General features: G+C 62.9%; 1 protein-coding gene across 1 annotated transcript; it reads right to left on the bottom strand.

Annotated features, from left to right (window-relative positions):
* On the bottom strand, positions 1–25,717 carry ANO8 (anoctamin 8). The gene is made up of 19 exons (XM_088067600.1): positions 25,618–25,717; positions 21,869–21,979; positions 20,486–20,618; positions 19,779–19,917; positions 18,386–18,482; positions 15,613–15,729; positions 14,295–14,422; positions 12,911–13,072; positions 9,889–10,041; positions 9,026–9,152; positions 8,890–8,945; positions 8,068–8,142; positions 7,702–7,845; positions 5,625–6,287; positions 4,266–4,457; positions 3,122–3,253; positions 1,934–2,044; positions 131–928; positions 1–48 (listed from the first exon to the last, which is right to left on the bottom strand). Exons 1-19 carry the CDS (start codon positions 25,697–25,699, stop codon positions 1–3), a joined length of 3,468 nt encoding a protein of 1,155 aa, XP_087923726.1. The 5' UTR covers positions 25,700–25,717.
* Positions 25,718–25,870: the final 153 nt, after the last annotated feature.

The following is a 25,870-nucleotide window of genomic DNA, read 5'->3' as shown; positions in this document are numbered from 1 at the left end:
TCAGAGCCGGGCACCGCCTTCCTCCTCCTCCTCCTCCCGGTTCTCCGGCTCCCCGTGCCCCCGGAGCCCCGCTCAGAGCCGGGCATCGCTGCCCCGACCCTCCTCCTCCCGGTTCTCCAGCTCCCCGTGCCCGCAGATCCCCCGGAGCCCCGGTCAGAGCCGGGCACCGCCTTCCTCCTCCTCCTCCTCCTCCTCCTCCCGGCTCCCCGAGCCCCCGGGGCCCCCCGCAGAGCCGGCCACCTCCTCCCTCCTCCTCCGCCCGGTTCTCCGCTTCCTCCCTCGCCCCTTCCTCGTTGAGATGCGATTTCCCGGTGCCCGCGTCCGCCGAGGGCCCAGCCCGGGGCTGCGGGGCCGCTCCGGCCGCGCCTCCGTTGGCCCCGAGCCCCTCGGACTTGCCGAAATTAAAGAGCTTGCCGGGGTTGAAGGGCTTGGTGGGCGACTGCACCTTCTCGGTGCCCGCGTCCCGCTTGGCCTCGGGCGATTTGAGGAATTTGAAGCTCAGGAATCCCGGCAGTTTGTTCTCGCTGCCCGTCGGGGACTGCGGGGACCGGGCGGTGGCGGTGCCACCCGCGGCGGTGCCACCCGACAGGAATTTCCCCTGCAGGGGGATGATCTGCTTCAGCTTCATCACGTTGTTGGTGGCCAGCAGCGAGCTGGGCCGCTTGGGTTTGTCGGGGCCGTGCGAGGAGGAGGAGGAGGAGGAGGAGGAGGAGGAGGAGGAGGAAGATGAGGAGCCGGAGCTTTTCCCCTTGGCCTGGCCCTTGTCGTGGCCCGGGTCCTGCCCGGGGGGCTCGGCCTTGGTGGCCTCGTCGCGGGCGGGGTCGCGCTCCTTGCGCGCCTGGAGCTCCGCGTGCCGCTGCCGCTCCTCTTCCTCGCGCTTGCGGCGCTGCTGCTGCTGGAAGTGGTGCTGGGCCTGCCGCTCGTGCTTCTGGGGACAGCAAGGGGACATCGAGGGGACACCGGCATGGGGACAGTGAGGGGACACCGGGAATGGGGACACGGCCAGGGGACATCGGGAATGGGGACATCGAGGGGACACCGGCATGGGGACAGTGAGGGGACATTAAAGGGACACCAGGAATGGGGACAGTGAGGGGACATTGAGGGGACACCGGCATGGGGACAGTGAGGGGACACCGGGAATGGGGACACGGCCAAGGGACATCGGGAATGGGGACATCGAGGGGACACCGGCATGGGGACACGGCCAGGGGACATCGAGGGGACACCGGGAATGGGGACAGTGAGGGGACATTAAAGGGACACCGGGAATGGGGACAGTGAGGGGACATTAAAGGGACACCGGGAATGGGGACAGTGAGGGGACATTGAGGGGACACCGGCATGGGGACACGGCCAGGGGACATCGAGGGGACACCGGGAATGGGGACAGTGAGGGGACATTGAGGGGACACCGGGAATGGGGACAGTGAGGGGACATTAAAGGGACACCGGGAATGGGGACAGTGAGGGGACACCGGGAATGGGGACATGGCCAGGGGACATCAGGAATGGGGACATCAAGGGGACACCGGCATGGGGACACGACCAGGGGACATCGAGGGGACACCGGGAATGGGGACAGTGAGGGGACATCAAGGGGACATCAAGGGAACACCAGGCATGGGGACAATGAAGGGACATCAAAGGGACACCAGGAATGGGGACATTTAAGGGACATTCAATGGGGACACATTGAGGGGACACCTCAGGGGACACCGGGCACAGGGACACATCCAGGGGACACCGAGCACGGGGACACCCCGGGGTGACCAGTGGACATGGGGACACCGCAGGGAGGCCACCAGCTCTGGGGACGCTTTGGGGACACCTCAAGGCAGTCACTGACCCTTGGGGACACCCTGGGGACACTCTGGGGACCCTTGGGGACACCTTGGGGACACCCTGGGGACGCCATCCCGGCAGGACCCACCTTGAAGGCCTCGCGGCGCTGATATTCCAGCTTGGCCATCTCCTCGGCCACCCAGGCGGGGATGTCTGGAATGGCCACCTGGATGACGTACTTGAGGAGCAGGGCGAAGTGCTGGGGACAACGGGGACCCGCCTCAGCATTCCCGGCATTCCCAAAATCCCGCTTTTCCACCCCAAAATCCGGCCCTTCCAGCCCCAAATCCCGCTTTTCCACCCCAAAATCCCGCCCTTCCAGCCCCAAATCCCGCTTTTCCACCCCAAAATCCCACCCTTCCAGCCCCAAATCCCGCTTTTCCACCCCAAAATCCGGCCCTTCCAGCCCCAAATCCCGCTTTTCCACCCCAAAATCTGTCCCTTCCAGCCCCAAATCCCGCTTTTCCACCCCAAAATCCGGCCCTTCCAGCCCAAAATCCCGCTTTTCCACCCCAAAATCCCGCCCTTCCAGCCCCAAATCTCGCTTTTCCACCCCAAAATCCGGCCCTTCCAGCCCCAAATCCCGCTTTTCCATCCCGAAATTCCACGTTTCCATCCCGAAATCCCACCTTTCCCTTTCCATCCCAAAATCCATCCCGCAGGGAATGGGGAAGAGCCTCGGTGACAGCCGGGGGAATTCCAGACCCCATCCCACTGCCCACAGGGAATGTCCAGGGAATGGAGTGTCCCATGGGTCCCACGGATCCCAGGGATCCCACAGATCCCACAGACCCCACAGACCCCACAGATCCCACAGATCCCACAGACCCCACAGATCCCACAGATCCCACAGATCCCACAGACCCCACAGATCCCACAGACCCCACAGACCCCACAGATCCCAGGGATCCCACAGACCCCACAGATCCCACAGACCCCACAGATCCCACAGATCCCACAGACCCCACAGACCCCACAGACCCCACAGATCCCACAGATCCCACAGACCCCACAGACCCCACAGATCCCACAGATCCCACAGACCCCACAGACCCCACAGATCCCACAGATCCCACAGATCCCACAGACCCCACAGACCCCACAGACCCCACGGATCCCAGGGATCCCACGGTTCCCACAGACCCCACAGACCCCACAGATCCCACAGATCCCAGAGATCCCACAGATCCCACAGACCCCACAGATCCCAGGGATCCCATGGTTCCCACAGACCCCACAGACCCCACGGATCCCAGGGATCCCAGGGATCCGGTACCTCCAGCACCACCACGGACACGATGGCTCCCTCGGGGCTGAGCCAGGGGAAGAGCCGCTGCAGCTGCCCGCACTGCGCGATCAGGTAACAGTTGACCACGATGGCCAGGACACCCATGGCCTCCATCACCTTCTGCCGTGGGGACAGCAGGGAGTGAGACCCCCGGGTGCCGCCACATGTCCCCAAACTGTCCCCAGAGTGTCCCCAAACTGTCCCCAAAGGGTCCCCAAACTGTCCCCAGAGTGTCCCCAAACTGTCCCCAAAGGGTCCCCAAACTGTCCCCAGAGTGTCCCCAAACTGTCCCCAAACTGTCCCCAAAGGGTCCCCAAAGGGTCCCCAAACTGTCCCCAAAAGGTCCCCAGGGTGATGGACAAGGGATGGGACAGGGATGGGGATGGGAATGGGGACAGGGACAGGATGAGGGAAAGGATCAGGATCAGGACCAGGACCAGAACCAGGACCAGGATCAGGACCAGGACCAGAACCAGGACCAGGACCAGGATCAGGATCAGGACCAGAACCAGGATCAGGACCAGAACCAGGACCAGGACCAGGACCAGGACCAGGATCAGGATCAGGACCAGGACCAGGACCAGGACCAGGACCAGGACGAGGACCAGGATCAGGACCAGAACCAGAACCAGAACCAGAACCAGAACCAGGACCAGGATCAGGACCAGGGTCAGAACCAGGACCAGGACCAGGATCAGGACCAGGACCAGGACCAGAACCAGAACCAAAACCAGAACCAGAACCAGAACCAGAACCAGAACCAGAACCAGAACCAGAATCAGAACCAGAACCAGGACCAGGACCAGGATCAGGACCAGGACCAGAACCAGAACCAGAACCAGAACCAGAATCAGAACCAGAACCAGGATCAGGATCAGGATCAGTACCAGGATCAGGACCAGCACCAGAACCAGGACCATTACCAGAGTCAGAACCAGGGTCAGAACCAGGACCAGAACCAGGACCATTACCAGGGTCAGAACCAGGACCAGGACCAGGACCAGAACCAGGACCATTACCAGGGTCAGAACCAGGACCAGAACCAGGGTCAGAACCAGGGTCAGAACCAGGACCAGAACCAGGACCAGAACCAGGACCAGAACCAGGGTCAGAACCAGGACCAGGAGCCCACCTGCCACTGGCCGATGCTCTCCACGCGCTGGCCGAAGGGTCTCTGCAGCCCCGTGCAGAGCTTGAAGGCGTCGCTGCGGATCTCGATGACGTTGTTGACCAGGGCGCACATGGCGGCCAGCGGGAAGGCCGAGGAGAAGAGCACCACGTAGCCAAACTGGATGAACATCTCCTGGTAGTCCTGGAAGGTGTCCTGACGGGAACGGGGGAGGGTGGGAAGGGCTCAGGATGGAGCCTGGTGGCCACGGGGACACCTCGGGGAGGTGACAAGTCATGGGGACACCTCGGGGAGCCTGGTGGCCACGGGGACACCTCGGGGAGGTGACAAGTCATGGGGACACCTCGGGGAGGTGACAAGTCATGGGGACACCTCGGGGAGCCTGGTGGCCACGGGGACACCTCGGGGAGGTGACAAGTCATGGGGACACCTCGGGGAGCCTGGTGGCCACGGGGACACCTTGGGGAGGTGACAAGTCATGGGGACACCTTGGGGAGCCTGGTGGCCATGGGGACACCTCGGGGAGGGTGACAAGTCATGGGGACACCTTGGGGAGGTCACAAGTCATGGGGACACCTTGGGGAGCCTGGTGGCCATGGGGACACCTCGGGGAGGTGACAAGTCATGGGGACACCTCGGGGAGCCTGGTGGCCACGGAGACACCTTGGGGAGGTGACAAGTCATGGGGACACCTCGGGGAGCCTGGTGGCCACGGGGACACCTCGGGGAACCCACGGGACACTTTGGGGAGGTCACTGGGTCCAGGGACACTTTGGGGAGGTCACCGGCCATGAGGACATCTCAGAGAACCCTTGTGGATCCTGGGAGCCCCAGGAACACCTTGAAAAGTCCGCCAGGGACACCTTGGGCAGGCCACCAGGTCCAGGGACACTCTGGGGAGGCCACCAGCCGTGGGGACACCTTGGGGATCCTGATGGGCACGAGGACACCTCGGTGAGGCCACCAGGGACACTTTGGTGAGGCCACCAGGTCCAGGGACACTCTGGGGAGCCGTGGGGACACCTTGAGGAACCCATGGGACACCTTGGGGGATCCTGATGGCCACAGGGACACCTCGGTGAGGCCACCAGGGACACTTTGGGGAGCCCACAAGTCATGGGGACACCTTGGGAAGGCCATCAGGGACACTCTGGGGAGGCCACCAGCCATGGGGACACCTTGAAGAACCCACGGGACACCTTGAAGAACCCATGGGACACCTTGAGGATCCTGATGGCCACGGGGACACCTCAGGGAGCCCCGGGAACACCTCGGGGAGCCCAGGAGGTCCAGGAAGGGGGGACAGAGGGGACAGAGGGGACAGAGGGGACAGAGGGGACAGAGGGGACAGACACCACCCACCTCGTACTTCTTCATGCAGCTCTCCACCTCGGCCTGGGTCAGCTGCGTGGAGTAATCCTCCTCGGGCGGGTCAATCCACGAGGCTCGGTTGCGCTTCCTCCCTTCCTCCTCTCCCTCCTCCTCCTCCCTCCTCCTCCTCCTCGCCAGCCCCGCCGGTTCCGCCGCCCCTCCGGGGCTGCCGGGCCGCGCTTCGGCCTCCTCCTCCTCCTCCTCGCAGAGCTCGAAGACGGCGGCGGGGTCCATGCCCTTCTCCACCATGGTGGGGCTGCCCTCCTCCAGGAAGGGCTCGTCCTCGGGGCCAGCGGGCTCCGCTCGCCGCTCGCCGCGCTCGATGAAGCTCACCTTCTTCAGCTTCAGCCCGCAGTCCAGCGCGCCCTCCGCCTCCGAGTCCGAGCCGCGCCGCTCTTCCTCGCCCTCCTCCTCCTCCTCCTCCTCCTCGGGCACTCCGCAGCCGCCGTTCAGACACTTCTTCTCGCCGCGGGGCCCCTCCGGGGGGGGCTGCGGGGGTCGCCGCGGGGCGAGCAGGCAGAGCAGCCCCTGGGCGAGCTGCCGGAGGCCGCGCAGGGTCAGGTCCCCGCGGCGGAGGCGCCGGTACAGGTGAGGCTGCGACACTTCGCGAACGTTCTGCAGGAACTGCCGCGTCAGCAGCAGCGTGGCCAGCATCTGCGGGGACACGGTGGCCACGGTGTCACCTCCCGGGGGAGCACGGTGGCCACGGTGTCACCTCCCCCAGGAAGTGCCGCGTCAGCAGCAGCGTGGCCAGCATCTGCGGGGACACGGTGGCCACGGTGTCACCTCCCGCGGGGGGCACGGTGTCACCTCCCGAGGGGACACGGTGGCCACGGTGTCACCTCCCGCGGAGACACGGTGCCACCTCCCCCAGAAACTGCCGCGTCAGCAGCGGCGTGGCCAGCATCTGCGGGGACACGGTGGCCACAGTGTCACCTCCCGCGGGGGGCACCGTGTCACCTCCTGGGGAGACACGGTGGCCATGGTGTCACCTCCCACAGGGACACGGTGGCCACGGTGTCACCTCCTGGGGGGACACAGTGTCACCTCCCGCGGGGACACGGTGTCACCTCCTGGGGGGACACAGTGTCACCTCCCGCGGGGACACGGTGTCACCTCCCGGCCCCCGCCGGCCCATGGAGGCTGCTGGGGGAGTGGTCCCCTGGTCTGGACCCCCCCGCGAGGGGTTCTTGGGTCACTTGTGTCCCCTGCTCCTCTCTGGTGTCCCCATGGTGTCACTGCCCCTCCTGTGGTGTCCCCGAGGGGTCCCTGCTCCTCTCTCATGTCCCCGAGGGGTTTTTCTTCTCCCTGTCCTTCCCGCCGTGTCCCTGTCCCTCCTGTCCTGTCCCTGTCCCTCCTGTCCTGTCCCTGTCCCTCCTGTCCTGTCCCTGTCCCTCCTCTGCTGTCCCTGTCCCTCCTGTCCTGTCCCTGTCCCTCCTGTCCTGTCCCTGTCCCTCCTGTGCTGTCCCTGTCCCTCCTGTGCTGTCCCTGCTCCTCTTTGGTGTCCCCAGGGGGTCCCTGCCCCTCCTGCGATGTCCCCGCCCCTCCCTGTCGCCCCCACAGTGTCCCCTCTCCTGTGACCACCCCGATGGCAGCAGCGCCACCGCCACCCTGGGAGGGGGGTTGGGGACATCTGTGTCCCTCCCGTGTCCCCAAGACCGGGGGTGCTCGGGAGGGTTGGGGACATCAAGGCCGGGGGTGCTAGGGGATTCTGGGGACACCGCTGTCCCCTGGCTGTCCCCTGGCTGTCCCCCGAGTGTCCCCTCGGCCTGGGATGCCCGGGGGATTTGGGGACACTGCTGTCCCCTGGCTGTCCCCTGGCTGTCCCCTGGCTGTCCCTTGGCTGTCCCCTCGGCCTGGGGTGGCCGGGGGGTGGTTTGGGGGCACCGCTGTCCCCTGGTTGTCCCCTGAGTGTCCCCTCGGCCTGCGGTGGCCGGGGGATTTGGGGACACCGCTGTCCCCTGGCTGTCCCCTGGCTGTCCCCCGAGTGTCCCCTGAGTGTCCCCTGGCTGTCCCCCGAGTGTCCCCTGGCTGTCCCCCGAGTGTCCCCTCGGTCCCCCGCTCCTACTTTGGATACTGCCAGTGTCCAGCACAAGCGCAGGAGGCGCCTGAGGAAGATGAGGGACAGGTGGAGGTGGAGGAGGATGGAGGGGAGCAGAGCCTCCCGGAGCTGCCGCGCGAGGCTCTGCGACAGGGACAGGATGAGCAGGAGCTGCGGAAGGGACACACAAAGGGACACACAAAGGGACACAAAGGGACACACGGCGACACCACACAGGGACACAGAGACGCGCCGTGAGCCGCGCCGGCCACCGCCGGGGACACACGCGGGGACACCCAGAGGGGTGCGGTGGTGCTGGACAGGGGGGTCAGGGGGTGTTGGGGACACTTTGGGGACATCCCGCCACGGCCCCCCCCGGCAGGGTCCCCTCACCTCCTTGAGCCGCTCCATGTCCTTGAGGTAGAATCCGATGTAGAAAAGGCTCAGGTAGGAATTGACGAACTGGAACTGGCGGTGACACGGGGGTGGCACCTCGGTCACCTCGGTGTCCCCTCCGTGGTGGCGGAGTGTCCCCTCTGTGTCCCCTGTGGGACATCTCCAGCCTCGTCTGTCACCTCTGCGGCTGCCAGGACGCTTCCGGTCCCCTCTGTCCCTCCTGGACCTCTGTGGTCCCCTCTGTCCCTCACCAAGAGCCACTGGGACCCCCCCAGGCCCCTCTGTGTCCCTTTGTCCCCTCTGTGTCCCCTCTGTGTCCCTTATCAAGAGCCACTCCAGTCCCTCCCAGTGCCCCCCAGTGTCCCTGCTGTCCCCAGTGTCCCCCAATGTCCCCAGTCCCCCCAGTGTCCCCAGTGTCCCAGTGTCCCCCTGTGTCCCCAGTGTCCCCAGTGTCCCAGTGTCCCAGTGTCCCAGTGTCCCAAATAACCCCAGTCCCCCCAGTCCCCCCGGTGTCCCCAGTGTCCCCAGTGTCCCAGTGTCCCCAGTGTCCCAGTGTCTCCCTGTGTCCCCAGTGTCCCCAGTGTCCCAGTGTCCCCAGTGTCCCCAGTGTCCCCAGTGTCCCCCTGTGTCCCCAGTGTCCCCACTGTCCCCAGTGTCCCCCTGTGTCCCCAGTGTCCCCACTGTCCCCACTGTCCCCCTGTGTCCCCAGTGTCCCCACTGTCCCCACTGTCCCCTGTGTCCCCACTGTCCCCAGTGTCCCCACTGTCCCCAGTGTCCCCCTGTGTCCCCACTGTCCCCAGTGTCCCCGTGTCCCCTCACCAGGACGATTTTGATGATGAGGTGTTTCTCGTAGGCGCTCTGCAGCCGGTAATTCTCTGCAGGGCATGGGGGGGGTCAGGGGGTCCCAGGGCCACCCCAGGGCCACCCCAGGGCCACCCCCGGGTCCCCAACGCACCCATGTCATTGAGCCACAAGGCCACTTTCTTGTAGAGCTCGTCACAGGCGGTGACAATGACAGCCAGGATGATTTTGGGCAGGAAGCGGAGGATGCGCGGCAGCTCCTGGACACTGAGCACGAACTCCTGGGGACAGGGACGGGGACAGGGACAGGGATGGGACAGGGACAGGGATGGGACAGGGACAGGGATGGGACAGGGATGGGACAGGGACAGGGATGGGACAGGGATGGGACAGGGACGGGGACAGGGACAGGGATGGGACAGGAATGGAAGGGACGGGATCAGGAATGGGATCAGGGACAGGAACAGGATCAGAATCAAGAATAGAATCAGGATCAGGACCAGGGAAAGGGAAAGGATCAGGATCAGGATCAGGACCAGGATCAGGACCAGGATCAGGATCAGGATCAGGACCAGAACCAGGATCAGGATCAGGATCAGGATCAGGACCCAGACCAGGATCAGGATCAGGATCAGGATCAGGACCAGGACCCGGACCAGGATCAGGACCAAGACCAGGATCAGGATCAGGATCAGGACCAGGACCAGGATCAGGACCAGGACCAGGACCAGGATCAGGACCAGGACCAAGACCAGGATCAGGATCAGGATCATGATCAGGACCAGGACCAGGATCAGGACCAGGACCAAGACCAGGATCAGGATCAGGATCAGGATCAGGACCAGGACCAGGACCAGGATCAGGATCAGGATCAGGACCAAGACCAGGATCAGGATCAGGATCAGGATCCCAGATCAGGATCAGGATCAGAACCAAGACCAGGAGCAGGTCCCAGGATCGGGACCAGGAGCAGGTGGCAGGAGCAGGTGGCAGCCCCGCGCAGGGACAGGGACACACCTGGAGCTGGAAGCAGCCCAGCATGAGGAGGAAGACGAGGGCGAGGCAGGTGAGGCAGACAGGGAGGCTGACGAGGCACTGGAACAGGAGCCGCTTCCAGGGCGGGTAATAAAACTCCTCGGCGCTGGTCACGGGGCTGATCCGCTTCATCCCCTGCGTTTGGGGTGGGACAGCCAGGTGGGACCCCAAAACCCCATGGGACAGCCAGGTGGGACCCCAAAACCCCATGGGACAGTGAGGGAGACCCCAAAACCCCATGGGACAGCGAGGGGGGACCCCAAAACCCCATGGGACAGCCAGGTCGGACCCCAAAACCCCATGGGACAGCGAGGGGGGACCCCAAAGCCCCACGAGACAGTGAGGGAGACTCCAAAATCCCATGGGACAGTGAGGGAGACCCCAAAATCCCATGGGACAGTGAGGGAGACCCCAAAACCCCATGGGACAGTGAGGGAGACCCCAAAATCCCATGGGATCCCTCTGTGATCCCGATGCTGGCGGCTGAACCCCCTCAGGATGGGATCTCGCAGTCCTGGGGCCTTCCCAAGGGAATGGGGTCCCCCAAAAAGGATGGGATCCCCCAAAAGGGATGTGACTTTTCCCAAGGAATGGGATCCCCACAAGGAACGGGATCCCCCAAAGAACAGGATCCCCAGGGAACAGAACCTTTCCCAAGGAACGGGATCCCCACAAGGAACGGGATCCCCAGGGAGCAGAACCTTTCCCAAGGAACGGGATCCCCAGGGAATGGGACCTTTCCCAAGGAATGGGATCACACAGTGAACGGGATCCCCACAAAGAATGGGATCCCCAGGGAACAGAACCTTTCCCAAGGAACGGGATCCCCAGGGAATGGGACCTTTCCCAAGGAATGGGATCACACAGTGAACGGGATCCCCACAATGAACGGGATCCCCCAAAGAACAGGATCCCCAGGGAATTGGACCTTTCCCAAGGAACAGGATCCCCAGGGAACAGAACATTTCCCAAGGGATGGGATCCCCACAAGGAACGGGATCCCCACAAGGAACGGGATCCCCACAAGGAACAGGATCCCCACAAGGAACGGGATCCCCACAATGAACAGGATCCCCAGGGAACGGAACCTTTCCCAAGGAATGGGATCCCCAGGGAATTGGAACCTTTCCCAAGGAACAGGATCCCCACAAGGAACGGGATCCCCACAAGGAATGGGATCCCACAGTGAACGGGATCCCCACAAGGAACGGGATCCCCACAATGAACAGGATCCCCAGGGAACGGAACCTTTCCCAAGGAATGGGATCCCCAGGGAATTGGAACCTTTCCCAAGGAACAGGATCCCCACAAGGAACAGGATCCCCACAAGGAATGGGATCCCCCAAGGAACAGGATCCCCAGGGAACAGAACCTTTCCCAAGGAATGGGATCCCACAGTGAACGGGATCCCCACAAGGAACGGGATCCCCACAAGGAACAGGATCCCCACAAGGAACGGGATCCCCACAAGGAACGGGATCCCCAGGGAACGGAACCTTTCCCACGGGACGTCCCTCACTGACCCGGAACTGGGGCCGGGGTTCCTCGATGGACTCCGCGGGCGTGTCCAGCGTCCCCCACTTGTAGGCGAACTCGGCGCCGCGGCGCTTCCACTCCTCCAGGAACAGCGTGGCCCAGACGACGTTGAAGAGGGCGAAGACCACGCAGGAGATGTCCTGGCTGGTCTGGGGGACAGACGGCACCGACTGCACCGGGGTTGGTCCCCTCCCGGCCCCGATGTCCCCCCCAAATCCAGCCCGGAGGGATTGGGGAGACCCCAGAACCCCGAGGGAATGGCAGGGGTGGAGGGTGGGGGGAAACCGGGGGGAAGAGGGAGGGAATCGGTCAGGGAAGGAGGGAAAAGGAATGAGGGGGAAAGGAAAATCCCACAGGGAGGGATGGAAACCCCAAAGAAGGGTCAGAAACCCCAAAAAAGGAATAGAAACCCCAAAAAAGGGTCAGAAACCCCAAAAAAGGAACAGAAACTCCAGAAAAGGGTCAGAAACCCCAAAAAAGGAACAGAAACCTCAAAAAAAGGGTCAGAAACCCCCCAAAAAGGGTCAGAAACCCCAAAAGAGGAACAGAAACCCCAAAAAAGGGTCAGAAACCCCAAAAAAGGAACAGAAACCCCAAAAAAGGGTCAGAAACCTCAAAAAAAGGGTCAGAAACCCCCCAAAAAGGGTCAGAAACCCCAAAAAGGAACAGAAACCCCAAAAAAGGGTCAGAAACCTCAAAAAAAGGGTCAGAAACCTCAAAAAAAGGGTCAGAAACCCCCAAAAAGGGTCAGAAACCCCAAAAAGGAACAGAAACCCCAAAAAAGGGTCAGAAACCCCAAAAAAAGGGTCAGAAACCTCAAAAAAAGGGTCAGAAACCCCAAAAAAAGTGTCAGAAACCCCACAAAAGGAACAGAAACCCCAAAAAAGGGTCAGAAACCTCAAAAAAAGGGTCAGAAACCTCAAAAAAAGGGTCAGAAACCCCCAAAAAGGGTCAGAAACCCCACAAAAGGAACAGAAACCCCAAAAAAGGGTCAGAAACCTCAAAAAAAGGTCAGAAACCTCAAAAAAAGGGTCAGAAACCCCCAAAAAGGGTCAGAAACCCCAAAAAGGAACAGAAACCCCAAAAAAGGGTCAGAAACCTCAAAAAAAGGGTCAGAAACCCCCAAAAAGGGTCAGAAACCCCAAAAAGGAACAGAAACCCCAAAAAAGGGTCAGAAACCCCAAAAAAAAAGGAACAGAAACCTCAAAAAAAGGGTCAGAAACCCCCAAAAAAGGGTCAGAAACCCCAAAAGAGGAACAGAAACTCCAAAAAAGGGTCAGGATCCCCAGGGAACAGAACCTTTCCCAAGGAATGGGATCCCACAAGGAACGGGATCCCCACAAGGAACAGGATCCCCACAAGGAACAGGATCCCCACAATGAACGGGATCCCCACAAGGAACGGGATCCCCACAAGGAACGGGATCCCCAGGGAACGGAACCTTTCCCACGGGACGTCCCTCACTGACCCGGAACTGGGGCCGGGGTTCCTCGATGGACTCCGCGGGCGTGTCCAGCGTCCCCCACTTGTAGGCGAACTCGGCGCCGCGGCGCTTCCACTCCTCCAGGAACAGCGTGGCCCAGACGACGTTGAAGAGGGCGAAGACCACGCAGGAGATGTCCTGGCTGGTCTGGGGGACAGACGGCACCGACTGCACCGGGGTTGGTCCCCTCCCGGCCCCGATGTCACCCCCAGATCCAGCCCGGAGGGATTGGGGAGACCCCAGAACCCCGAGGGAATGGCAGGGGTGGAGGGTGGGGGGAAACCGGGGGGAAGAGGGAGGGAATCGGTCAGGGAAGGAGGGAAACGGAATGAGGGGGAAAGGAAAATCCCACAGGGAGGGATGGAAACCCCAAAGAAGGGTCAGAAACCCCAAAAAAGGAACAGAAACCTCAAAAAAGGGTCAGAAACCTCAAAAAAAGGGTCAGAAACCCCAAAAAAAGTGTCAGAAACCCCACAAAAGGAACAGAAACCCCCAAAAAAGGGTCAGAAACCCCACAAAAGGAACAGAAACTCCAAAAAAGGGTCAGAAACCCCAAAAAAAAGGATCAGAAACCCCAAAAAAAAGGGTCAGAAACCCCGAAGAAGGGATGGAAACCCCAAGGAGAGAAGAAAACCCCTAAAGGAGTTTGGAAAGCCTCAGTGGGAGAGATGGAAACCCCAAGGAGGGATGGAAACCCTTAAGGAAGTTCGGAAACACTCCAAGAAGTTTGGAAAGCTCAAGAAGGAGTGGAAACCCCCCCCCAGGAAGGTCGGGAACCCCCAGAAAGGTCGGGAACCCTCCAGGAAGGTGGGGAACCCCCCATAAATGTGGGGAACCCCTCCAGGAAGGTCGGGAACACCCCAAAAAGGTCAGGAACACCCCCAGGAAGTCTGGAACCCCCCAGAAAGGTCGGGAAGACCCCAAAAAGGTCAGGAACACCCCAGGAAGTCTGGAACCCCCCAGAAAGGTCGGGAACACCCCAAAAAGGTCAGGAACCCCCCCAGGAAGTCTGGAAACCCCCAAAAAGGTCGGGAAGACCCCCAGGAAGGTGAGAAAGCTCTCAGAAAGGTCGAGAACCCCCCATAAAGGTTGGGAACCCCCCATAAATGTTGGGAACCCCTCCAGGAAGGTCAGGAACACCCCAGAAAGGTCAGGAACACCCCAGGAAGTCTGGAACCCCCAAAAAAGGTCGGGAAGACCCCCAGGAAGGTGAGAAAGCTCTCAGAAAGGTCGAGAACCCCCCATAAATGTTGGGAACCCCTCCAGGAAGGTCAGGAACACCCCAGAAAGGTCAGGAACACCCCCCCCCCATAAATTTGGGGACCCCCCCAGGAAGGTGGGGCAGCTGCCGTGGCCCCGCCGGCCTCACCTGGTCGCTGTCGGTGAAGGTGTAGAGGATGGAGCCGAACACGGCCGGGTACACCATGGCCGAGGTGTAGAAACCCAGCCAGGCGAAGTACATGGCGATCTTCACCCCAAAATAGTCACAGATGTCGTCTGGGGGGGCACGGGGGCCGTCAGCGGGGCCGGGACCCCCAAAAACCCCGCTGGGGTCACCAAAAACCCACTGGGATCCCAAAAAACCCCGCTGGGGTCACCAAAAACCCTCCGGGGTCCCAAAAAACCCCGCTGGGGTCACCAAAAACCCACTGGGGTCCCAAAAAACCCCGCTGGGGTCACCAAAAACCCTCCGGGGTCCCAAAAAACCCCGCTGGGGTCACCAAAAACCCACTGGGATCCCAAAAACCCCACTGGGGTCACCAAAAACCCTCTGGGATCCCAAAAACCCCACTGGGGTCACCAAAAACCCTCTGGGATCCCAAAAACCCACTGGGGTCACCAAAAACCCTCTGGGATCCCAAAAAACCCCACTGGGGTCACCAAAAACCCTCTGGGATCCCAAAAACCCCACTGGGGTCACCCCAAACACTCTGGGATCCCAAAAACCCCACTGGGGTCACCCCAAACACTCTGGGATCCCAAAAAACCCCGCTGGGGTCACCAAAAACACTCTGGGATCCCAAAAAACCCCACTGGGGTCACCCCAAAGCCTTTGGGATCCCAACAAACCCCAATGGGGTCACCCCAAACCCTCTGGGATCCAAATAAACCCCACTGGGGTCACCCCAAACCCTCTGGGATCCCAAAAAACCCCACTGGGGTCACCCCAAACCCTCTGGGATCCCAAAAACCCCACTGGGGTCACCCCAAACCCTCTGGGATCCCAAAAACCCCACTGGGGTCACCCCAAACCCTCTGGGAGCCCAAAAAATCCCACTGTGGTGATCCCAAAGCCTCTGTGACCCCAAAAACCCCACTGGGGTGATCCCAAAGCCTCTGTGACCCCAAAAGTCCCCGGGGTGACCCCAAACCTCACCGAGGGGCTGGGAGCCCAAAAACTCTGCTGGAATCACCCCAAATGGGGCCCCAAAAACCCCACTGGGGTCACCCCAAAGGCTCTGTGACCCCGAAGTGACCCCAAAGGCTCTGTGACCCCGGGGTGACCCCAAAAAGTCCCCGGGGTGACCCCAAAAGTCCCCGGGGTGACCCCAAAGCTCACCCAGGGGCTGTGACCCCCAAAAACCCCACTGGGGTCACCCCAAAGGCTCTGTGACCCCGGGGTGACCCCAAAGGCTCTGTGACCCCGGGGTGACCCCAAAAGTCCCCGGGGTGACCCCAAAGCTCACCCAGGGGCTGCGCCTCACACACCGCCTGCACCCAGGACTTCATCAGGCGCTTGAGGATCCTCTGCTCGTGCAGCGGGAAGAGCTGCTGGATCACACCCCGAGCTGCCAGCTCCGGGACTGCGGGGACATTGGGGACATCGGGGACATCGGGGACATCGGGGACATCGGGGATATTGGGGACATTGGGACATCGGGGACATTGGGGGGACATCGGGGACATTGGGGACATTGGGGACATTGGGGACATTGGGACATCGGGGACATTGGGGACATTGGGGACATTGGGGACATCGGGGACATCGGGGACATTGGGGACATCGGGGGACATCGGGGACATTGGGGACATTGGGGACATTGGGGATATTGGGGACATTGGGGACATTGGGGATATTGGGGACATTGGGGACATCGGGGACATCGGGGACATCGGGGACATTGGGGACATTGGGGACATTGGGACATCGGGGACATCGGGGACATCGGGGACATTGGGGACATTGGGGACATTGGGGACATTGGGGATATTGGGGACATTGGGGATATTGGGGACATCGGGGACATGGGGACATCGGGGACATTGGGGACATTGGGGACATTGGGGACATTGGGACATTGGGGATATTGGGGACATCGGGGACATCGGGGGACATCGGGGGACATGGGGACAGGGGGACATCGGGGACATCGGGGACATCGGGGACATCGGGGACATTGGGGACATTGGGACATCGGGGACATTGGGGACATCGGGGACATCGGGGACATCGGGGACATCGGGGATATTGGGGACATTGGGGACATTGGGACATCGGGGACATCGGGGACATCGGGGACATCGGGGACATTGGGGACATCGGGGACATTGGGACATCGGGGACATTGGGGACATTGGGACATTGGGGACATCGGGGGACATCGGGGACATTGGGGATATTGGGGACATCGGGGACATCGGGGGACATCGGGGGACATGGGGACAGGGGGACATCGGGGACATTGGGGACATCGGGACATCAGGACATCGGGGACATTGGGGGACATCGGGGACATCAGGACATCGGGGACATTGGGGACATTGGGGGACATGGGGACATCGGGACATCGGGGACATCGGGACATCGGGGACATTGGGGGACATTGGGGGACATCGGGGGACATGGGGACATCAGGACGTCGGGGACATTGGGGGACATTGGGGGACATCGGGGACATCGGGGACATCGGGACATTGGGGGACATTGGGGGACATCGGGGGACATGGGGACATCAGGACGTCGGGGACATCGGGGGCATCAGGGGGACACCAGGGGGACATTGGGGGGACATGGGGACATCGGGGGACATTGGGACATCAGGGGACATCGGGGGACATGGGGACAGTGACAAGGACAGGGGGACATGGGGACAGCGAGAGGGGACAGGGTACACGGGGATATGGGGACATGGGGACATGGGGACACAAGGACATGGGGTCAGGGACAGGGGGACAGTGAAGACATGGGGACAGTGACGGGGGACACGGGGACACAGCATCAGGGACACAGGACAGGGACACGGAGACGTGGGGACAATGGGGACACGGGGTCAGTGACATGGGGTCAGCAACAGGGACAGGGACAAGGGACAGGGGACATGAGGACAGCGGGGACACAGGGACATAGGGACACAGGGACAGGGACACGGGGTCAGTGACGGACACGGGGGCATGGGGACATGGGGACATGGGGACAGGGACATGGGACAGGGACAGGGGACATGGGGACAGGGGACATGGGGACACAGGGACAGGGACAGGGGACATGGGGACATGGGGACATGGGGACAGGGTCAGTGACACGGGACACTGCCCTGGCATCCCCACTGCCACCCACATGGGTGTAGGGACAGGGACACAGGGTCAGGGACACAGGGGACATGGCCAGCCCCCCTCAGGATGCCACTGCCACCCACACGGCCCTGGCTGGGACAAGGACAAAGGGGACATGGCACGATGGGAACCCATCACGACCCCACAGTGGCAGTGCCATGGCAGTGCCACCAGGTGCCATGGCAGTGTCATGGCAGTGTCACCAGGTGCCATGGCAGTGCCACCAGGTGCCATGGCAGTGTCATGGCAGTGTCACCAGGTGCCATGGCAGTGCCACCAGGTGCCATGGCAGTGCCACCGGGTGCCACCAGGTGCCATGGCAGTGTCATGGCAGTGTCACCAGGTGCCATGGCAGTGTCACCAGGTGCCATGGCAGTGTCATGGCAGTGCCACCAGGTACCATGGCAGTGCCACCAGGTACCATGGCAGTGTCATGGCAGTGTCACCAGGTACCATGGCAGTGTCACCAGGTACCATGGCAGTGTCATGGCAGTGTCGCCAGGTGCCATGGCAGTGCCACCAGGTGCCATGGCAGTGCCACCGGGTGCCATGGCAGTGTCACCAGGTACCATGGCAGTGTCATGGCAGTGTCACCAGGTGCCATGGCAGTGCCACTGGGTGCCATGTCAGTGTCACCAGGTGCCATGGCAGTGTCATGGCAGTGTCACCAGGTGCCATGGCAGTGTCACCAGGTGCCCTGGCAGTGCCATGGCAGTGTCACCAGGTGCCCTGGCAGTGCCATGGCAGTGCCACCAGGTGCCATGGCAGTGTCACCAGGTGCCATGGCAGTGTCACCAGGTGCCCTGGCAGTGCCACGGCAGTGCCACCAGGTGTCATGGCAGTGCCATGGCAGTGCCACCGGCTGTCATGGCGGTGTCACCAGGTGCCACCAGGTGTCACACTCACTGATGGGCTGTCCCTCGAGGAAGTGGATGTTGTGCAGGGACTCGCCCTGCTTGGCCCGCAGGTTCTCCAGCCAGTACCGGATGATGTTCTGCCGCTCCTGCGTGTGACACCGGCAGTGTCCCTGCCCTGCCTGGCCTGTCCCCTCCATCCCTGGCCTGTCCCCTCCATCCCTGGCCTGTCCCCTGCCCTGCCCACCTTGTCCCCATCGCCCGGGGTGGCAGGATCCTCACCCAGTCCCCGTATCCCATATCCCATATCCTGAAATCCCCATATCCCCATATCCCATATCCCTGTATCCCATAACCCCATATCCCGTACCCTCTATAACTGTGTCCCCATATCCCTGTATCCCTTATCCTGGAATCCCCTTATCCCAATGCCCCATATCCCTGTATCCCACATACTACATCCCACACCCCAAACCCCAAACCCCAAACCCCCGTATCCTGTATCCTGTATCCCATACCCCAAACCCCACATCCCCCATCCCTGTATTCCATATCCTGGAATCCCCGTATCCCGCACCCCATATCCCACCCCTCAAACCCCACACGCCACATCCCATATCCCACACCCCATATCCCATATCCCATATCCCAAACCCCACACACCCCAGACCCCACATCCCTGTATCCCATATCCCACATCCCTGCATCCCATATCCCAAACCCCACACACCCCACACACCCCAAACCCCACACCCCAAACCCTAAAGCCCCCACACCCCAGACCCCCCAAACCCCACACCCCTATCCCAAACCCCACACCCCTATCCCACACCCCATATCCCTGCATCCCATATCCCCAAACCCCACACACCCCAAACCCCCCACACCCCCCTGACCCCACATCCCTGTATCCCATACCCCAAACCCCAAACTCCATATCCCACACCCCACACACCCTGCACACCCCACACACCCCACACACCCCAAACACCCACACACCCCACACACCCCACACACCCCACACCCCACACACCCACACCCCACACCCCACACACCCCACACACCCCACACACCCCACACACCCCAAACCCCCCCCACCCCCAGACCCCACATCCCTGTATCCCATACCCCAAACCCCAAACTCCATATCCCACACCCCACACACCCCACACACCTCACACCCCACACCCCACACACCCCACACCCCACACACCCCACACACCCCACACCCCACACACCCCACACCCCACACACCCCACACACCCCACACCCCACACACCCCACACACCCCACACACCCCACACACCCCACACCCCACACACCCCAAAGCCCACACCCCAAACCCTAAAGCCCCCACACCCCACACACCCCAAACCCCATATCCATACCCCAAACCCCACACACCCCAAACCCCACACACCCCCAGCCCCCCCGGTCCCCCTCACCTGGGAGGTGAAGAAGAAGAGCTCGTTCTCGATGTTCTCGTAGATGTAATCCTCCTCGCACGAGAAGCTGCGCATGCCGCCCCCGAACTCCGCCTTCACCGGCTTCCGCAGCCCGATCTCATCCGCCCCGCGCAGCAAACTGCGGCCACCGAGGGGACAGCGTGGGGACAGCTGGGGACAGCTGGGGACAGGCTGGGGACACCCCATGGACACCCTGGGGACACCTGGGGACAGTGCTGGGACAGGCTGGGGACACCTGGGGACACCCCATGGACACCCCGGGGACACCTGGGGACAGGCTGGGGACACCTGGGGACACCCGGGTACACCCTGGGGACACCTGGGGACAGGCTGGGGACAGCTGGGGACAGGCTGGGGACAGGCTGGGGACACCCCATGGACACCCCGGGGACACCTGGGGACAGGCTGGGGACACCTGGGGACAGGCTGGGGACAGCTGGGGGACACCCTGGCGACACCTGGGGACAGCGCTGGGGACACCTGGGGATACCTGGGGGACAGGCTGGGGACACCCCATGGACACCCCGGGGACACCCTGGGGACAGCGCTGGGTACACCTGGGGACAGGCCAGCGACACCCCGGAGACATTCCACGGACACCGCGGGGGACAGCCGGGGGACACCCTGGTGACACCCCCAGGGACACCCCGGGGACACCCTGGTGACACAGGGGACACAGGACACACCTCTCGTAGGTGGCGGTGACGAAGAAGGCGTAGACGCGCGTGTGCTTGTGGTGCCGCACCTGCACGATGAGCTCGGGGATGCCCAGGCGGATGTGGTTGAGCAGCCACAGCAGCGTGTGGTCATCCGTGCTGTCTGTGCGGGGACAGCGACACCTGTCCCTTGTCCCTGTCCCCAGCCTGCCAGGTGTCTCTGTCCCCAACCTGCCAGGTGTCCCTGTCCCTGTCCCAAACCCTCCAGGTGTCCCTTGTCCCTGTCCCCAGCCTGCCAGGTGTCCCTTGTCCCCCACTCTCCAGGTGTCCCTTGTCCCAGTCCCCAACCCGCCAGGTGTCCCTTGTCCCTGTCCCCAGCCTGCCAGGTGTCCCTTGTCCCTGTCCCCAACCTTCCAGGTGTCCCTTGTCCCTGTCCCCAACCCGCCAGGTGTCCCTTGTCCCTGTCCCCAGCCTGCCAGGTGTCCCTGTCCCCAGCCCTCCAGGTATCCCTGTCCCCCACTCTCCAGGTGTCCCTTGTCCCAGTCCCCAACCCGCCAGGTGTCGCTTGTCCCCAACCCGCCAGGTGTCCCTGTCCCCAGCCCACCAGGTGTCCCTTGCCCCTGTCCCTCCACGTGTCCCTCATCCCGGTCCCCATCCCGGTCCCCAACCCACCCCATGTCCCTCATCCATCCCAAATCCCTCCCAAATCCCAAATCCCATCCCCGAGCCGCCTCCCGGGCTCTCCTCACCGTCCCCACCCCCTCCTGCCCCGGCTATCCCGGTTTTCCCGGCCCCATCCCACCCCAATCCCGGTTTTCCCGGCCCCATCCCACCCCAATCCCGGTTTTCTTGGCCGCACCTCCTCCCAATCCCGGTTTTCTCAGTCACATCCCGATCCCGGTTTTCCCAGTCACACCCCACCCCAATCCCGGTTTTCCCGGCCCCATCCCGCCCCAATCCCGGTTTTCCCGGCCCCATCCCGCCCCAATCCCGGTTTCCCAGTCACACCCCACCCCGATCCCGGTTTTCCCGGCCCCATCCCACCCCAATCCCGGTTTCCCGGCCCCATCCCACCCCAATCCCGGTTTTCCCGGCCCCATCCCGCCCCAATCCCGGTTTCCCAGTCACACCCCACCCCGATCCCGGTTTTCCCGGCCCCATCCCACCCCAATCCCGGTTTCCCGGCCCCATCCCACCCCAATCCCGGTTTCCCAGCCCCATCCCACCCCGATCCCGGTTTTCCCGGTCCCATCCCACCCCGATCCCGGTTTTCCCGGTCCCATCCCGCCCCGATCCCGGTTTTCCCGGCCCCATCCCGCCCCGATCCCGGTTTTCCCGGTCCCATCCCGCCCCAATCCCGGTTTTCCCGGTCCCATCCCGCCCCGATCCCGGTTTTCCCGGCCCCATCCCTACCCGGGAATGTCATGAGCACATCGCAGTTCTCCGTGGGCACGGTTTTCATCCAGGCCTTGTGGGACATGATGTAACGCCCGGCCTGGAGCAGCCGCTTCCCGAAGAGTTTATCTGCCGGGGGGAGGCCGGGAAGGGATCAAAATCCCCGGGAAGCGGATCCCAAATCTCCCCGGCATCGGATTTCTCCTGCGGCACATCCCAAAAAACCGGCCCCGACAGCCGCGGGGAGGAGCCGCCAGCGCGTCCCGGCACGGCCGGGGGTACCCGATTGTCGCGGGGTGTCCCCTCGGAGCGTCCCCAAACCCTCTCACCTCCTCCCGCTGCCCCTCGGGCTCCGAGGGATGGAAAAGCGCAGGAAAAACGGGAATAGGGGGAAAATAAAAAATAAAAAATAGCAGCCGGTCTCCATGGAAACCCGGCGAGGCCCCGCGCCGCCGCGCCGAGGTGGGATGGGGACAGTCCCCAAAGAACCGGGGGGCAGCGAGGGGACGCTTGGGGTGGCTTTGTCCCCGCGCCTGGTGTCGCCTCCCTGGGAGGGTGGGGACAGGGGGAATCCCAAAAAAAAAACCAGCCGGAGCTGGCGGGGAGGGAGGGATGGGGGGTCCGCGGTGGGGTGGGGACCCCCGGGTGTCCCCCGGTGTCCCCTCCTGCCTCAGTGTCCCCTCCTCGGGCGGGGATGTCGCGGATCCTCGGGGAGCCCCAGGGCTGGGAAGGGTTCGGGGTGCCGGAAACCGCCGGGCAAACAGGAAATGCCGGAGCTGCGGGGAGCGCACCCCAAAAGCTGCGGGAATCCCCGAGCTCAGCGCCCCGATGGGCTCTGGAAGGCCGCGCTGTCCCCGAGCCGGGGGTGGCACTTGGGGACACGCCCGGGGCTGCCACCCCCGCCCGGGCACCGGCCCGGCAGCTGGGCACGGCCCCTGGGGGAGAGGGGTAAGGGGGTGCCAGGGTGTTGGGGTTTAGGGGTGCCAGGGTAATGGGGTGTCGGGGTGTTGGGGTGCGGGGTTTAGGGGTGCCAGGGTGTTGAGGTGCGGGGTAAGGGGGTGCCAGGGTGTTGAGGTGCAGGGTTTAGGGGTGCCAGGGTGTTGGGCTCCGGGGTAAGCGGGTGCCAGGGTGTTGGGGTGCCAGGGTGTTGGGGTTTAGGGGTACCAGGGTGTTGGGGTGCGGGATAATGGGGTGCTTAAGTGCCCGGGTGTTGTGGTTTAGGGGTGCCAGGGTGTTGGGGTGCCAGGGTGTCAGTGTGTGGGGTAACGGGGTGCCAGGGTAAGGGGGTGCCGGGGTATTTGGGTGCCTGGGTGTTGGGGTTTAGGGGTGCTTGGCTGTTGGGGTGTCAGGGTGTCGGGGTGCCAGAGTGTTGGGGTGCTGGTGTGTCTGGGTGCTGAGGTATTGGGGTGTTTGGGTGCCAGGGTGTTGGGGTGTTGGGGCGTTTGGGTGCCAGGGTGTTGGGGTGCCGGGGTGTCTGGCTGCTGAGGTATTGGGGCGCCGGGGTGTTGGGGTGCCAGGCTATCAGGGTACCAGGGTGCTCAAATACTGGGGTGCCCCAGGGCCTGGCTGTTGGGGTGCAGGGGTAGCTGGGTGTTGGGGTATGGGGGTGCCGGGGTGCCAGGGTGCCAGCGTTTTAGGGTGCCGGTGTTTTAGGGTGCCAGGCCATGGGGATACCGGGGTGCCAATGATTTAGGGTGCCAGTGTTTTAGGGTGCCAGGCCATGGGGATATCAGGGTGCCAGTGTTTTAGGGTGCAAATGTTTTAGGGTGCTAATGTTTTAGGGTGCCAGCGTTTTAGGGTGCCAATATTTTAGGGTGCCAATGTTTTAGGGTGCTAATGTTTTAGGGTGCCAGTGTTTTAGGGTGCCAGCGTTTTAGGGTGCCAATGTTTTAGGGTGCCAGCGTTTTAGGGTGCCAGGCCATGGGGATATCAGGGTGCCAATGTTTTAGGGTGCCAGCGTTTTAGGGTGCCAATGTTTTAGGGTGCCAGCGTTTTAGGGTGCCAATATTTTAGGGTGCCAATGTTTTAGGGTGCTAATGTTTTAGGGTGCCAGTGTTTTAGGGTGCCAATATTTTAGGGTGCCAATGTTTTAGGGTGCCAGCGTTTTAGGGTGCCAATATTTTAGGGTGCTAATGTTTTAGGGTGCCAGTGTTTTAGGGTGCCAATATTTTAGGGTGCCAATGTTTTAGGGTGCTAATGTTTTAGGGTGCCAGTGTTTTAGGGTGCCAATATTTTAGGGTGCCAATGTTTTAGGGTGCCAGCGTTTTAGGGTGCCAGGCCATGAGGATATCAGGGTGCCAGTGTTTTAGGGTGCCAGCGTTTTAGGGTGCCAATGATTTAGGGTGCCAGCGTTTTAGGGTGCCAGGCCATGGGGATATCAGGGTGCCAATGTTTTAGGGTGCCAGCGTTTTAGGGTGCCAATATTTTAGGGTGCCAATATTTTAGGGTGCCAATGTTTTAGGGTGCCAGCGTTTTAGGGTGCCAGGCCATGGGGATATCAGGGTGCCGATGTTTTAGGGTGCAAATGTTTTAGGGTGCCAGGCCATGGGGATATCAAGCTGCAGTGTTTTAGGGTGCCAGCGTTTTAGGGTGCCAGCGTTTTAGGGTGCCAGGCCATGGGGATACCGGGCTGCGGGGCTACCAGGGTGCCCGGCGGCCGTGCCACCCTGCCCGGGGAGCGGGTGACGCCGGCGGGCTGAGCTCACCCACCCTGCATTATTTATTATTTATTATTGATGTCCTGCCCGCAGCGCTGCCACCCCCCGACACTGCCACCACCCGCGTGTCCCCACCCCCGGGGGACACAGATCCGGTGCCAGGGGGAGCCTCTCCTGCCTAAAATCATGGAAAAGGGAACCCGGCACCCCCCAAAGCGGCTGGGTTCCGAGGGGGTGACCCCGCTGCGGCCACGCGTCCCCTTCCCCCCGCTGTCCCCGCAGCCCCTCCCGCCACGCGGTGCCACCCCCCGGGTGCCACCGGGGGCTGTGCCAAGCCCGGTGTGTCCCGGTTTGTCCCCAGCGGTGCCGCTCACCTTGGCTCCCGGGCTAAGGTCACCGGAGCTGCGGCGTGCCGGGGGCCGCCACTGCCCCGGGGACCGAGCGGTGTCCCCAGGGAGGGGACACGAATTGGGTCACCCGCCCGCAGGGAGGGGTCCCCGCGCTGGGTGGCAGCAGCCCCCCCGGTACCCCCCCCCTCCCCAGCCCGCCCCACCGCGGGGACCCCGAGTTGGGGGTGTCACCACCCACGCGGGGGAGGGGACCCCGGCGACAGCGTGGGGACAGCGACACAAAGGCTGCGAGCTGCGCCCCCCCCCCCTTGTCGTGCTGGGGTAGGGGGGGGGGGAGGGACACGGGCCTTGCAGGGGGGGGTGGGGGGGTAAAAAAGCCTTGATGGGGTGGGGGTGACACGGGGGGGGGTCTGGGGATGTCACCGCTGAGGGGGGGGACACCGGGTGCCAACCGCGTCCCGGGGGGGACTCGGAGATGTCCGGGGTGGAGGGGACAACGACGCGAAATCAGCCGCGACCACCAGAGACACACAGACCCCAGCCCAGAGACCCCCCCAAAGACACACAGCCCCCTCCCCAAATGAGGCCCCACGGAGAGGGGCGGCTCGCAGCTCTCCCGGTACCGGGGGGGGGATGCTCAGATCGCCACCGGCAGCTCCCCCCGCCCCGCTCCCTTCCCGCATCCCAGGGATCCGCATCCCGGCCCTCATCCGCATCCAGCCGCATCCCGGCCTTCCCGGAGCCCGCCGTTCTCCCGTACCCAGCACTCCGGTGGCTGCCGCCGGTTCCGCCCGTTCCTCCGGGGCCCGCCGGGGCCGCTCGCCGTCCGGCGGCTCGGGCATGCTGCGGGGCTGGCCGGCGGGCGGGGCATGGGGGCCACCGGGGGCCGCCGGGGGCCGCCGGTGCCACCGCCGGTGGCGGGCGGGGAGGGAGGAGGGGACAAAATAAAAATGAAAAGGCGGCGGAGCGGGAGCTCCGGGAGCGCTCCCGGAGGTTTCCCGGAGCTCTCTCGG

Source organism: Pseudopodoces humilis, chromosome 28 (genome assembly GCF_049639895.1).
Source record: "Pseudopodoces humilis isolate 2021_Gansu_Grassland_sample_001 chromosome 28, ASM4963989v1, whole genome shotgun sequence".
Taxonomy (NCBI): domain Eukaryota; kingdom Metazoa; phylum Chordata; class Aves; order Passeriformes; family Paridae; genus Pseudopodoces; species Pseudopodoces humilis.
This window is presented reverse-complemented; position numbering and strand designations above follow the sequence as displayed.